Raw genomic sequence first — 13,889 nt, 5'->3', positions numbered from 1 at the left:
CCCCTCCCTCCATTCCTGCTTTCTTGTAGAGTGTGAGAGTTAACCCTTGAGTGCTCAGCCAATTGCTTGTTCATCATTCAGCAGTAAGGCATTCCCTGGGAAATATCCCACCCTCTGACTCCTCCACCTCAACCAAGCTTCACAATCATCATCACTGTGTACTAGTATTAATTTTTTTGTTTAAAACTTATACTGTGTGTGTGTGTGTGTGTGTGTGTGTGTGTGTGTGTATACACACACACACACACATCATATATGTCTCTTAAATATATCGGATACAGTAACTCATCACTTAACATTGTAGGTATGTTCCTGAAAAATGCCACTTTAAGCGAAATAATATTAAGCGAATCCAATTTCCCCATAAGAATTAATGTAAATGATTGGGTTAGGTTCCAGGGAAAAAAATTTCAGCAGACAAAAGACTATATTATATTTACATTAATTCTTATGGGGAAATTGGATTTGCTTAACATCATTTTGCTTAAAGTCGCATTTTTCAGGAACATAACTACAATGTTAAGTGAGGAGTTACTGTATCTCTGATATATTTATAGAGAGCAATCATCTCTCCCCTCAGCCTTCCTTTGATTAGGCTAAACAAGCCAAGCTCCTTAAGTTTTCCCTTATAAATCTTGTTCTCCATTCCTCGCATCATCTGAGTAGCCCTTCTCTGCACTTTGTCCAGTTTAAATTAATCTTTCTTAACCATGGGAGGCCAGAATTAGACAGTATTCCAGATGAGGTCTCATCTCTGCCTTTTGTACAACAGTAGTAACACTTCCCTATCTCTACTGGAAATACCTCACCTAATGCATCATAGGGTTGCATTAGCCTTTTTCACAGCCATACCACATAGGTGGCTCATAGTCATCCTGTGATTGACCGTAGTATTGAGTTAGTGTGTTTTTCAAATCTGTATGGTTTTGGAAATTGTATCAGCAGAGAGTGGAGAGGTGGGCTTTGGAACAATCTGACCAATAAAAAAATTGATTGGCTAGAATATCCTCTTCAGCTGTTACAGTGTTTCTTGAGGGATCCTAGCCATTTGTTACTGTTTTAGCTACTGTGTAGTGCTTTAATCCTGTCATTAGAAAGTCAGCAAAAATAACCCAATAAACCTAGTGAAGAACATTCCGGAGGCTGAGGGGACAAGATAAAGACTTTGGCTGCCATCTGATTCTTTGTTGCTCACAAATGCCCATCTACAGTGAGCTAATAGCAGTTTTATGCAAAGTAGTTGCTTTCATTACTCCTCTTGCATGTTCCTTCATTGAATTGCCATCAAATGGCTAGTGTCTGCAACATCTGGCAACTCCTGGTTATCTAATCAGACTGGCTCACACTCTCTTTGTTTATATTGATTCTCGAGGATACTTTTGTCTTATAGGCAGTAATCCAAGCTGAGTGTCTAGTGGTAGGGCCGGCTCCAGCTTTTCTGCCTCCCCAAGCGCGGAAAAAAAAAAAAGATGAGTGGCGGCACTTCGGCGGTGGGTCCTCCCTTTTCGGCAGCAATTTGATGGCAGCTCAAAGAGGAAGAGAGGGAATGAGGGACCCGCTGCCGAATTGCCACTGAAGACCTGGACGTGCCACCCCAATACCGGATGGAGTGCCACCCCTTTGAACTGGCCACCCCAAGCACCTGCTTCCTACGCTGGTGCCTGGAGCCGGCCCTGCCTAATGGGCATCATCCAAACCATCTGAAGCCAGTCCAAGTACACAAAGTGCTTTACACAGGGTAGCCAGAGTGCATGCCACTGGGAAAGCAGAATTAGGAAGGAACCTCTTCCAGCTGCCTTCCTGAGTGTGAATGGGTGGAGTGTGCTTAATGGCCAGACTCACCTGCATTTTGGGGTTTGGCTTTAGTGCTCACTCAAAACCATGTCTCAATATCAGCCTGAGGTTTCTCCTGAATTCTGGATGTGTCTAGGTGTCCCTCCTGGAGCTCCTCTATCCCATCCCCTGGCAGAACTCACTCTCTCCAACTTCATATTCAGAGTGATGTTAACAGATCACGTGTGCCACGTGGTCAATAGCACATCTGCAGCTTTATGCAGGATTTTAATCTCCATTCTTCGCCAGGTATAGAAGCTGCAGATGATTCACAAATGTGTTTTTATATCTCCGGACAGATCACCTGCAGGTTTTGAACTCTTGATCTCTGGATCTAAAAGCCTGGGCCTCTGTGGGTGTGTCTACATTGCTCTGTAAACCCTAGTCTGAAAATAATAAAATCATAAAATGATTGGATATGTTTCATTTCTATCTTCTTTTAATATCTGGAAATACTGTGAGAGCAAGAGGCCTTTGTGAGTTTTGTCTGACAGGCTAAAGGGCTCAAATAAAGATAAGATGGTCCACTATCTCCCAAGGAAATTGCATAAAAGTGGTTACTCCTGTTTGCTCTTATTAATTTCCTTTTCTTGGCTTCTCAGAGATGCCTCATATCCTGATGCAGCGGGCAAGGGATAAGAGGCACTTTCCATTATCTCAATCACTGCACTGTTTATGAGACACTTAGTATGTTTCTTTACAAAGTAATCTTACAAGATGCAATGGATTTTGCGTGGGTGACACGCTGTGTATGTGGGGGACTCCGCTGGATGCTTTTACCTCCTTTGTTTAAGAGTAAAGCTAGGCAAGGTGTTGCCAGCTACTTCTAGCCAGACCATGCAGGGGCCTCTGTTTCTCCTGAAGAGACTAATTTAGCCCATTAGCTCTTCTTGTCACAGAAGATGGTGCTAGTTCCTGCTATGAGCTCTGCTGTTAAACACTTTTCCCTCCTTCCATCCTTTGGATCCCAGAGAGATTCCAAAGGCCTGTGCAGACTTATAAGCTTAGCCTCACTGTTGGCTCGCTGTGCATAAAAGGCTTGATCCAGAGCCCAGTGAAGTTGATGGAAAGTTGGTGGAAAGACTCCCACTGACTTCAAAGGGCTTTTTATCAGGCCCTTGGTGTGCTCAGTTTTACACTTCGGAGAAATGCTTCAAAGGTCAGAACTGTATATCTGTGTGGCCAGAGTCCAGGAGCTCTTGAGTTTCCTAGTAATATTTGTGGGAAGGCTCAGCTGGTGAGGAGGGAGGCAAGGCATTAGCCATGGAGGCTTGGGTGGGAGCAGCCACAGTTACTGGCTATCCATCAGGCATGAAATGTCATGAGGGTAGTGAGCACCTTCTGAGTCATGAATGAACCCATGAGGAGGGTGGTAATGTTGGGGTGCCTCAGGTTGTGCCCAGCAACATCTCTCTTCACGGTTTCATTTTCTCTCTTTCTTTCTGTTCCTCATTCCCATCCCCTCCATAGCTCTGGTGATCCAGTTCCTCCTCCTTCCTCATTGGCTCTGCTCTTCCTGTCTCTGTGCAACCAGCAAACCTGGATTCCCCTTCTCCCCTGCACGGCTAAGTCCCTCCTTGTTCCCTTTTCTTCTCTTCTCAAAGGCCATCTGCTTTCCTCTTTATTTCTTCTCCTTTATTTTCGGGCCATCTGTTATGCAAGTGTTTAGGAATGCAACACTGAGACCTTTCCTGCAATACCTATGTTCAGTCTTCTCTGCTCCACATTGAGCATGTGAGCACAGCACAAGTGGGGTTCCCCTGGGGGACCCTGCCCTATTAGCTCATAGCTTTCCCATATCAAGCAAAGTGGAGAATGTTCCACTGCTGATTGCTTTACTTCCTTCTTTGCTTAAATGCTTCAGGCCAGTCAGGGATGCTTCAAGAAACCTCCCACTGACCGTATTTCATACTTCCCAGAGGGCTGAATACCCTGGACAATCCAAGGCACATGTGTTATATTCTCCAAGCAGATTTGATGAAGGTCCATTGCCTTCAATATATATGCAAAAACAGTCATTCACATCTCTGTCCTGAAGTTGTGTAGAAATCATTTGTGTTTAGTGAGTTTCAGGGATGTCAATGCTGAATGAGCACCTACCCATCAACCCAAAGTTACTTAAAAAAAGGGAGGGGGGATTAATAGGGAGGGATACAGCAACTCAAGGACGGAAAAGCGGGGAGAGCAACAGTGAGAGAGTGTAGAACTGATAAATGAAATTGTTTTTAATTGTTCACTTTATTAATGTAAGTTCTGTTCACCATTCACTACACTTGCCTGCATTGTAACTTCTGTTCACTGTTTGATTTTGTATTTCATATGACTTGGCATTGTGCCTCTCTCATACAACTTTGTATTAGAAAATTGGTAGAAAACTTTGTATCAAATGTTATAGCCCCTAAGGATAGTATAGTTAAAGTGAAAGAAACATGTGCCTTTTTGCTAGAAGTAGAATAAGATCTCCCCCCCCCCCCTGTAATCAATTGCCCCATTGACTGAATGAGGTGTGAATGAGTGAGGCTTGGAAGACACCCACCTCCAGACAGCTACAACAGTTAAAGAGGGAATGGAAGCCAGAGCAAAGGACAATACAACTTGTCAAGTGGGCCCAATAAAGAAAAGCAGACATATTGACGACCTCAGGGATTAGAAGCAAGCACCTTCTTTAGAAAACGCCCTCTTTGAGCAGCATTGGGACAACACCCAGAAAAAAAAGCAGCACAAAGCACAGACCAACGGACACAGACCCAGATTTTGAATCTGGTCTGGATTTGCATAAGAGGGAAGCTGCTATAAATACAAGGTGTCTTGCAGAAGGACCCTGGGTCTCGTCTTGTCACCATCGGAGCATCGATCCGGATCGGCAGAAGCCCGGCTCCACCCCTCCCCCATCTAACTCACCTGGCCAGTGCAGTTAAGGGGAGCAACTAGTTGGTAACAACAGCAAGATGGAGTGTGTTTGTGTCTGTGTGTGTGTGTGTGAATGCATGACTGTAATATATCATATGCATATGATAGAGTATTAATTAATACCTTTATTACTAATAAATGTGGCGTTTTGCCTTAATCCCCCTGAAAAGATCCTGTACAGTACTTTGAGTACAACAAGAGCCCACTGAGAACCCCAAGCATTCTCCCAAGGGACTCTTAGACTCCGATAGGGTGACCAGATGTCCCGATGTTATAGAGACAGTTCCGATATTCCGGGCTTTGTCTTAAATAGGTGCCTATTACCCCCCACTCCCATCCTGATTTTTCACACTTGCCATCTGGTCACCCTAGACTCTAACAGCCTTTGAACAAACAGGACGCCTTTGAAAAGGTATTAGCAGATGGAACAGGTTATACAACCAGCTCCTGTAGTTACTTGATCTCTTAGTATTAAAGATTTATTATCAGACTAGATTATAAGGCACCAATTTTAAAATAAGTATCAGGAAAATACAGTAAAATCAGATATTTTTTAAAATGTATCCACTTGCAAAGCTCTGGGCCCAATAGCTGGCTGGAAATTTTAGCTATAAAGCTATGCTACCAAGGTCACCTAAAAGGAGAGTGTGTGTTTTTGCAAGAACTCAAGGAAATGCAAGGTGTTTCCACTTTTGCAGACTAGTATATTATGGAACAGTAACACTTGTAGGTCACCTTGAGTGAAGGTCAACACACAGTACAAAGTGCAATTTCCACAGAGTAGAAATTAGCCTTTGTCTAAATAGGATACACAGCTCAGCAAAATTTCTGACCTGTGAATTTTGTATCCTATAGCTGAGTCTCTTGCCATTGTAGCTTGAAGCCTCTTAAGACTGTTGTTTGAAAGACATTGTACATTTCCTCCAAATGCTAATTTGGATCTCTTCGTGCAGGAAGGGGGCTAATTCGCTTATGGGGTATATCCCATCCAGAGTCAGATCCTCGACTTGAAGTCCATGGAGCTATCGTACTTTACACTAGCTGAGAATATGGGTCCTGGTATTCATTTGATCAAACCCATCATTGTCATTTCGTTTATACTTGATATATAATCACAGATCAGAGAGAAACTGTTGATTAATGAAACCTCACCCTGCCAGAGATTAAAGTCTTATTATAATGATATCTGGAGGGTGCTCTCTGTTTATGAATTAATTACTGCAGCCTGACTGAATAAACACTGAGGCCAAAGGACAAGAAGTTTATTAGCCCAGGTGATGGTTAGTAGTGACATAACAGGCAGGAGGCTTATGTTGTTGTTGTTATTATACTGACATTTTAAATTAAATATTAAAGTTTGAAGTAGAAAAAATCTACAAAAACTTAAATGAGCTGCTTGATTTGCTAAAAGCTTCACTTAAAAACAGTCAAAAGGGAAAACATTCTTTTGGCCATATTCATTTCCCCTATCCTTTCCTTCCCATTTCTCCTCCCCGCCCCTACCTCCATCTCTACAGATTGGGAATCTGAGGCAATCTTGATTGCTGTCACTCAGCTTGAAAATTCAGAGGACAGGAGCCAATCAGAGCAGAAGGACTATAGTAGTCAGAGTTAAAAGACATATTCAAAGTACAGGTGTTGAAATATACCCATGCAGTGATTCTGCCATCTTCTTCACTCTGCCTGGCTAATCACCGTGTGGTTATTGAGAAAACACCATACAGATATTATGGAAATTAGAAATTAACATCTAGAATGCAGGGAACTGTGCAACTGTGAAAACCCTGTGCCGTTACACATCAATTATTGTCCAGTGCCCATGACATAACTATAAAGGGAAGGCTAACAACTCTGTGTACTATACTATAAAATCCCTCCTGGCCAGAGACACCAAAATCCTTTTACCTGTAAAAGGTTAAGAAGCTCAGGTAACCTGGCTGACATCTGACCCAAAGGACCAATAAGGGGACAAGATACTTTCAAACCTTGGGGGCCGGGGAGGCTTTTGTTTGTGCTCTTTGTTTTGGTGTTGTTCACTTTTGGGACTAAGAGGGACCAGACGTCAATCCAGGCTCTCCAAGTCTTTCTGAACCAGTCTCTCATATTTCAAACTTGTAAGTAACAGCCAGGCAACATGTGTTAGTTTATCTTTGTTTTTCTCAATTTGTGAAAGTTCCTTTGCTAGAGGGAAGTTTATCTCTATTTTGCTGTAACTTTGAACCTAAGGCTAGCAGGGGTTCCTCTGGGCTGTTTGAATCTGATTACCCTGTAAAGTTATTTTCCATCCTGATTTTATAGAGATGATTTTTACCTTTTCTTTTTAATAAAATCCTCTTTTAAGAACCTAACTGATTTTTCCATTGTCCAAAGATCCAGGGGTTTGGGTCTTTGATCATTTTGTAACCAATTGGTTAGGATATTATGCTCAAGCCTCCCCGGGAAAGGGGGTGTAAGGGCTTGGAGGGATATTTTGAGGGAAGAGGAACTCCAAGTAGTCCTTTCTCTGTTTCTTGTTAAATCACTTGGTGATAGAGTACCAGGTTTTAACTTAAGCTGGTAAAAATAAGCTTAGGGGGCTTTCATGTGGGTCCCCACATCTGTACCCTAGAGTTCAGAGTGGGGAAGGAACCCTGACAGCCCATGAGTAGAATTGGTCAATGCAATTCCCTTTCAGTCCAATGTTTGTTAACTTTCTTCTTTGTGTACTGAATCAGTCTATTTAGATGTCTGTAATATACCTATCTTATGCCCAAAGAGGAATGAGAGCAATGAATGTACCATCCCAACCTACACAACTCATTAGGACTAATAACTCTCCTTGCCTAGACCCACGCACAGCCCTCTCAGCCCACTTTTAATTGTTCTCCATTAGCATCTTCCTGCATTCGTTGATGGAAGTAGCATCCTGAGAGAATTCACGTAGTGTTAGTAAAAATCCCAATGGAATTGATCACTTTTGTCTAGAGAATATGCTGGCATGTCTACAGCACTAACTGGTGGTGATGGTTTTTGTGATAGGGACACTCGGGGAACAGAGACTGGACCGAAACCACTGACTTATCACAGGCCACTAAAGAATCAAGACAAGAGACAAGCTCTTGAGCCACACAGAGCTCTTCTTCAGCTCTGTGTAGGTCAAAGGCTTGTCTCTTTTACTAGCAGAAGGTGGTCCAATAACAGAGAGCACCTCACCCACCTGGTCTTTCCAATATCCGGGAACCAACATGCCTAAAACTCTGCAAATACCAAAATACTGGTGTACTGATGATATATTGATGGGGGCAATATAAAAACACAAACAGAATGGAATAAAAGCCACTTCATGCCCAGAAAATGACATTATACACACACTGTTGTCTTCAAACTCCTAGGAAAACCACTAGAATAAGGGTATCAACCTAATTTTATTGTTTGTTTTTCTCAACAGCCTGAAGAAGCCTCATGGCTAACATGTCCCTTGAACTTGCTTTTCTGCTTTTAGCATCTAGCTAGTAGGTTTTTGGTTTTTTGATGCTTCTTGTATTCTGCATGGTCGGAAGTAGAACTGAGACAAGTCAGAGAAGATATGTTTCCAGATAGAAACAAAATTCTCTCTGTTTGTCTCTGCCGCGGTGAGTAAGAGTGAGAGATGGTTCCAGGAGGTGCCATCATGTCTGCTTGGCATTTCTCTCTGTGATGGCACTGCAGTCAGTCAGAGGGCATGCTTCTGAGAGGGCCACCTCATCTGAAGAAGGGGAGTGGCTGTGGGCACACAAGCTACAGACCTGCTTCATCAGCTGAACTGGCTGGGGATCACAGCTGCCATGGGCTTTCTACATGGGTGAGAGAGATCTCCAATGAGGGTGTAAGCCAGTCGACCAACTCACTGGCCAGTGCATGAACAAACTCTCAGTAGCCACAGGATTTCAGTCCCTTTCCTCAGGGACTGAGTTACCTACACACAACAGCTGACCCTAAGTTCTATGTGTAAACAGTGCCCTTTCCCCTGGCTCAGGTTCTCCTGTAGGTCTCACTGCCCAGGTGCCCTCCTGGGAGTTGCGATGAGTCTCTCTCCTCCCTTCTACAGGAGCTTTCCTCCAACAGACTAACTTCTGATCTGCCTCCTGCAAGGTTGCACTTCTAAACCATCTACCTGGGGGCTAAGGAGAGCCGCTCTGCTCCGTTCTTGTTTCTAGCCAGCTCCCTGCATTCAGGCTGCCCTTTGTGACTGTAATAACAGAAACTCTCTTTTGTTGTCATTGCTGTCTTAGCTTTATAATAAAATCAGGACTCACCTCCTGTGGGTGAAGAAGAGGGTTTGGAGGTCAACATCTCTGGTGCACCTTTTAGACTGCAGAGCTCAGCATTCACCTGTTTCCTTCTCTCCTCTTTCTGTTCCAGCTTGTCCAGCAGGGATGTTTAAGGCCAACCAGGGTGTGGGGACCTGTGCCCAGTGTCCCACCAACAGTCGCTCCACATCGGAGGCCTCTCCCATCTGCACCTGCCGCAATGGCTACTATCGTGCTGATTTTGACCCACCAGAGGCTGCCTGCACCAGTAAGTAACAGTGTCCCAATTATACAGGTGGGGAATAGAGAGCTGCAGTGTATCATTAGACCAGGGGTCGGCAACCTTTCAGAAGTGCTGTGCCGAGTCTTCATTGATTCACTCTAATTTAAGGTTTCACGTGCCAGTCATACATTTGAATGGTTTTTAGAAGGTCTCTTTCTCTAAGTCTATAATATATAACTAAACTATTGTTGTAAATAAAGTAAATAAGGTTTTTAAAATGTTTAAGAAGCTTCATTTAAAATTAAATTAAAATGCAGACCCCCCTGGGCCAGTGGCCAGGACCCAGGCAGTGCGAGTGCCACTGAAAATCAGCTCACGTGCCGCCTTCGGCACATGTGCCATAGGTTGCCTACCCCTGCATTAGACAGAGGCCAGAGGAGAAAAGGTGGTTTAATTATGAAGGCTCAGGGTCAGGTACTCAGCAGATGCTGCTGCATTAAATCACTGAGCTATGTTAATTTACCTCAGCTAGGATCTGCCCTTCAATCTGCACACTACAGGACGAGTCAGTGAGGGATAGACTGCAGAGTTTTCTAACTGCAGCTCTGAGATTCATCTTCACTGTATTCCCATAGAGGTGGGATAGCCCACACGCTGAAGATTTTAGACATCCAAAGGCCGTATGAACAGTGTGCAGTAGCCATCTGTTACCACATATGACACCATCTTCTTCTGTTGAAATGGAAATGTACCTAGTGTCATAACATCAGTACTAATCCTTTTATCACTAGACTGGCACGAGCAAGTGATTGTGCATCAACTTCTGCTTCTTTGCTAGCAACTAGTTCTTCTCATAGCTGTTTAGGGTACACCACATTCTCAATAATGTCCTAGTTCCACAACCCAGACATCAGTCGGTGCAAACTGGAAGATCTCTCAGAAATGTATATTTCTTAGCGGCAATGTCTGCAGTTGGAGGCAGATAATCCCCGGGATAAATTAGAATTGGAGGTTATCTACCACTGCTGTCTTGTTTCTAGTCTTATTGATGGAATGTTCTTTTACAGGGGCAAGGAGTATGTTAAGCATTGGTATTCTGCGTTGCTTTGCTTGAAATGAATCATCTTCCTCCGCTGTCTACTGTAAATAAGACGGCAGAAGATATCTTAAGTCTGTCGCTCCATAAAAATCAGCTTGATATAGAAAGAGCCCATTGCTAGTCAACAGCTGCTGTGTGCATCTGTGTGTTTGAAAGTGTATCATTCTTATGAATATTATTTATTTGTATTAGCATAGTGCCCAGGAGTCCCAGTTGTGGACTAGACCTCACTGTGCTAGGTGCTGTACCTGCACAGCACAAAAAGACAATTTGGTGTCAAACTTAACTTCTGGTCAAACTCCTCACAATAAGGGTGTAATAGGCCTTAGCCAGGATCCTAAAAACGAGCAAATTAGCAGACAGGGTGTGCAAAGGCCCCCTTCTACTTCCTCCCCAAAAAGTTTTAAAAACCATGTCCTTGTGTGACTCACTGGTCAGTGTTACATATCTCTCTCTGTGACCGATCCGCAGAGAATGAGAGTCCATTTCAGATCTTAGCTGGAGAGCTGGGTTCTTTAGCCCAAGCTGCAGAGACCCTTGGCTTCTGCCCTGGAGATCACTCAAGCAAGATAGTGGCTGTGCCTTGGAGACTTACAAGTCCTGGCCTGGACTTGCTTTCCTTCCAAGTGGAGCGAAAGGTCACAGGGACTATATTGCAAAGCAATTGTTTTTGCCATTAAAAATAATTGAGATGTGAAAGCTGGGAATTTCTTGCTGCCCCTGCTTTTCCTCTTCCCTTGCATCTTGTATTTTATTATTTAATAAGTGCAGCACGAGCACTGAATTATATTTCTAGGCTGGTGCTCTTTAATAAAAGTGAATTTTCAGTTGCTCTGTGTTTGTGCAATGCGAGGTTTATTGTCATAAAAATACATTTTTCAAGAACAATTGCACAGCTGCTTTGTGGGTTTATCCTGGACGTCGGTATGTCTTGAAAAAAGAGATTGGATGTAACTAATGTTCATCTTTATGCTTCCCTATGCGCCCAGCGTGTATGTGTGTTCTACATAACCACACAGAATCCTGCAGTATTGCTTGTATTTGCTTAAATACTGCATGGCTAAGGAAGATCTAAAAGTATGCATCTGAAATAAGAGTTTAATTTCTATATTTTGCTTGATCACTCTAGCTGTCAGTGGCAGAGGAAGTGCTAGGCATGTAGAACAATTGTAAATAAATCTATTTTTATTGCATCTTGCTCCATAGCTGATTTACAGTATGCAACATGAGAAGAGTACTGTATAAAAAAGTCCGTTGGTAAATTTTTATTTGTTCTAATTAAGGCTTAATTTTAAAATGTTCTCATTTGAGGTACCAGCTGTTCTGTTTCAGAGTGGTTACGTGTCATAGAAGTAAATAATACAGTGTGTCTGTAGATGCTTGTATTTGCTGGTATAATACCTTGGAAATACGCACCCATTGTTATCTCCTCATAGATAGTCCTTTGCAGTTGTAAGTAGCGTTCCTGCACATTGTTTATTTTAGTTTTTCTTTTAACTCATGTTCATTAGTGAAAGGGGTATTGTCCAAATTAAAATCACGGGCCAGACCATCAGATGCTATAAGCTGGTGAAGATCTATTGTCTTCGGTGAAGATTTGTCTATATGACTTCTCGGGAGCTTTGCCAAATGACCCCAGCTGAGGGTCTGTGTGCCCTTTTCCTGATTTTGTATTAATGGCACTTTGGATTACTGAAACTGAAAGGATGTTTCAGACCTAATTTCCTCCTCACTTTGCTATTTATTCACTTTTTGTATGTCACTTAATTTACCCAGTAAAATTAATCCAGTTTGTATGTGCTCCACCCATCTGAATTTGCAACTTAATGGGCTTCTCTGTCTCAGGCAGTGGGTGACAAAGGACGTGCTCAAGGAGCACTCAAGGAAGACAAGGCCCTTGCTGAAAAGCTAAAGAAATTAAGCTAAATACATTTTTGGTATCAATCTTCACTATAGAGGATGTGGAGGAGATCCGCACAGCTGAAACGTTTCTTTTAGGTGATAAATCTGAGAAACTGTCCCAGATTGAGGTATCAATAAAGGAGGTTTTGGAACAAACAGGTAAATTAAATGATAATAAGTCACCAGGACCAGATAGTATTCACTTGAGTTCTCAAGGAATTCCAGTGTGAAACTGCAGAACAGCTAACTGTGGTATACTATCATTTAGTTGGGGTTGGTCCTGCTTTGAGCAGGGGGGTCAGACTAGATGACCTCCTGAGGTCTCTTCCAACTCTAATCTTCTGTGATTCAAATCAGCCTCTGTACAAGATGTTTGAAGGATAGCTAATTATTTTAAAGTGCACCAGAGGAGATTCTGGCAATTACAGGCTGGCAAAACTAATTTCAATATCAGACAAATGGGTTGAAGTTATAACAAAGAACAATATCAGACATATAGATAATCATGAGATGCTGGGGAAGAGTTAACACAATTTTTGTAAGTGGAAATCATGCCTCACCAATCTATTAGGATTCTTTGAGGAAGTCAACAAGCAAAAGGGGGAGAAGAGGGGATGAGCAGTAGGAATGAAACTGGAAAGGTGAGCTATCTTGAATAATCAGGATAACAATCTGGTGGATACCATGATAAACAGTTAGTTACTCACAAAAGCCAATATCTTTAGCAGGAATCTTAATGAAAGAACTCTACCCATATATTAAAGGGACATTATCTTTAAAAACTATTCTTTAAATGAATTTAGAGGCTCCAATCCAGCAAAGCACTTCTCTTTAAGCATGTGAGCAGCCCAGTTTACTATGTAGGCACATGCTTCAGTGCTTTGCTGGATAGGAGTCAACGTGCTGCTGAACTTTGCAGGAGCGACAGCTTCTGAGATTTAGACTTCAACCCTGTAGTCTGAGTGTCCCTCAACCCTACCAGAAGCTGGGGCTGGATGACAGGGGATGGATCACTTGAAATTGCCCTGTTCTGTTCATTCCTTTGAAGCGTCTGGCACAGGCCACTGTCAGAGACAGTATCAGAGGGGTAGCCGTGTTAGTCTGGTTCTGTAAAAGCAGCAAAGAGTACTGTGGCACCTTATAGACTAATAGACGTATTGGACCATGAACTTTCGTAGGTGAATACCCACTTCGTCGGATGCGAGAAGTGGGTATTCACCCACAAAAGCTCATGCTCCAATACGTCTGTTAGTCTATAAGGTGCCACAGGAACTCTTTGCTGCTGTCAGAGAAAGGATACTGGGGTGATGGACCATTGGTCTGACCCAGTGTGGCCATTCTTATATTTTTATGACACTGGCAGAAGCAAGCTGGCAGAGAGCTTGTGAGCTTCTGGGACCAGCCCTATCAGTCTGTCATATGTTGACACCAGCTCTCTGTACCCCAATAAGCCTTCCTATTTGGGCTTCTCACCATATCCTCCCCCTACTCCCACTCTAACTCCTCAAGCCAGAGCTCCCTGCCCCCATGGATTGCAGAAGAGAAAGAGAGGAAGGCGCGTGAACCCTATTCTCTCTCCCTTCATGATGGCTACTCATTACTGCCTCTTCTATAAAGGCAGTTTGGGGGCAGTTCCCAGAGACACCATCCCAGA

General features: G+C 43.0%; 1 protein-coding gene across 4 annotated transcripts in view; it reads left to right on the top strand.

Annotated features, from left to right (window-relative positions):
- Window positions 1–13,889, top strand: part of EPHB1 (EPH receptor B1) — a 359,407-nt gene that overhangs the window by 244,101 nt on the left and 101,417 nt on the right. For all 4 annotated transcript variants that reach the window (XR_012656391.1, XR_012656389.1, XR_012656390.1 and 1 more), the window contains exon 4: window positions 9,124–9,279. Coding sequence is in view for 1 of the 4 variants with exons in the window: in XM_075068616.1 (XP_074924717.1) it covers window positions 9,124–9,279 (156 nt within the window). In the remaining 3 variants the exon portion in view is untranslated. The remainder of the gene's footprint in view (window positions 1–9,123; window positions 9,280–13,889) is intronic.

This window comes from Chelonoidis abingdonii, chromosome 8 (assembly GCF_003597395.2).
Source record: "Chelonoidis abingdonii isolate Lonesome George chromosome 8, CheloAbing_2.0, whole genome shotgun sequence".
Taxonomy (NCBI): Eukaryota; Metazoa; Chordata; order Testudines; family Testudinidae; genus Chelonoidis; species Chelonoidis abingdonii.
Note: the sequence above shows the minus strand (reverse complement) of the source record. Positions and strands in the feature narration are given on the sequence as shown.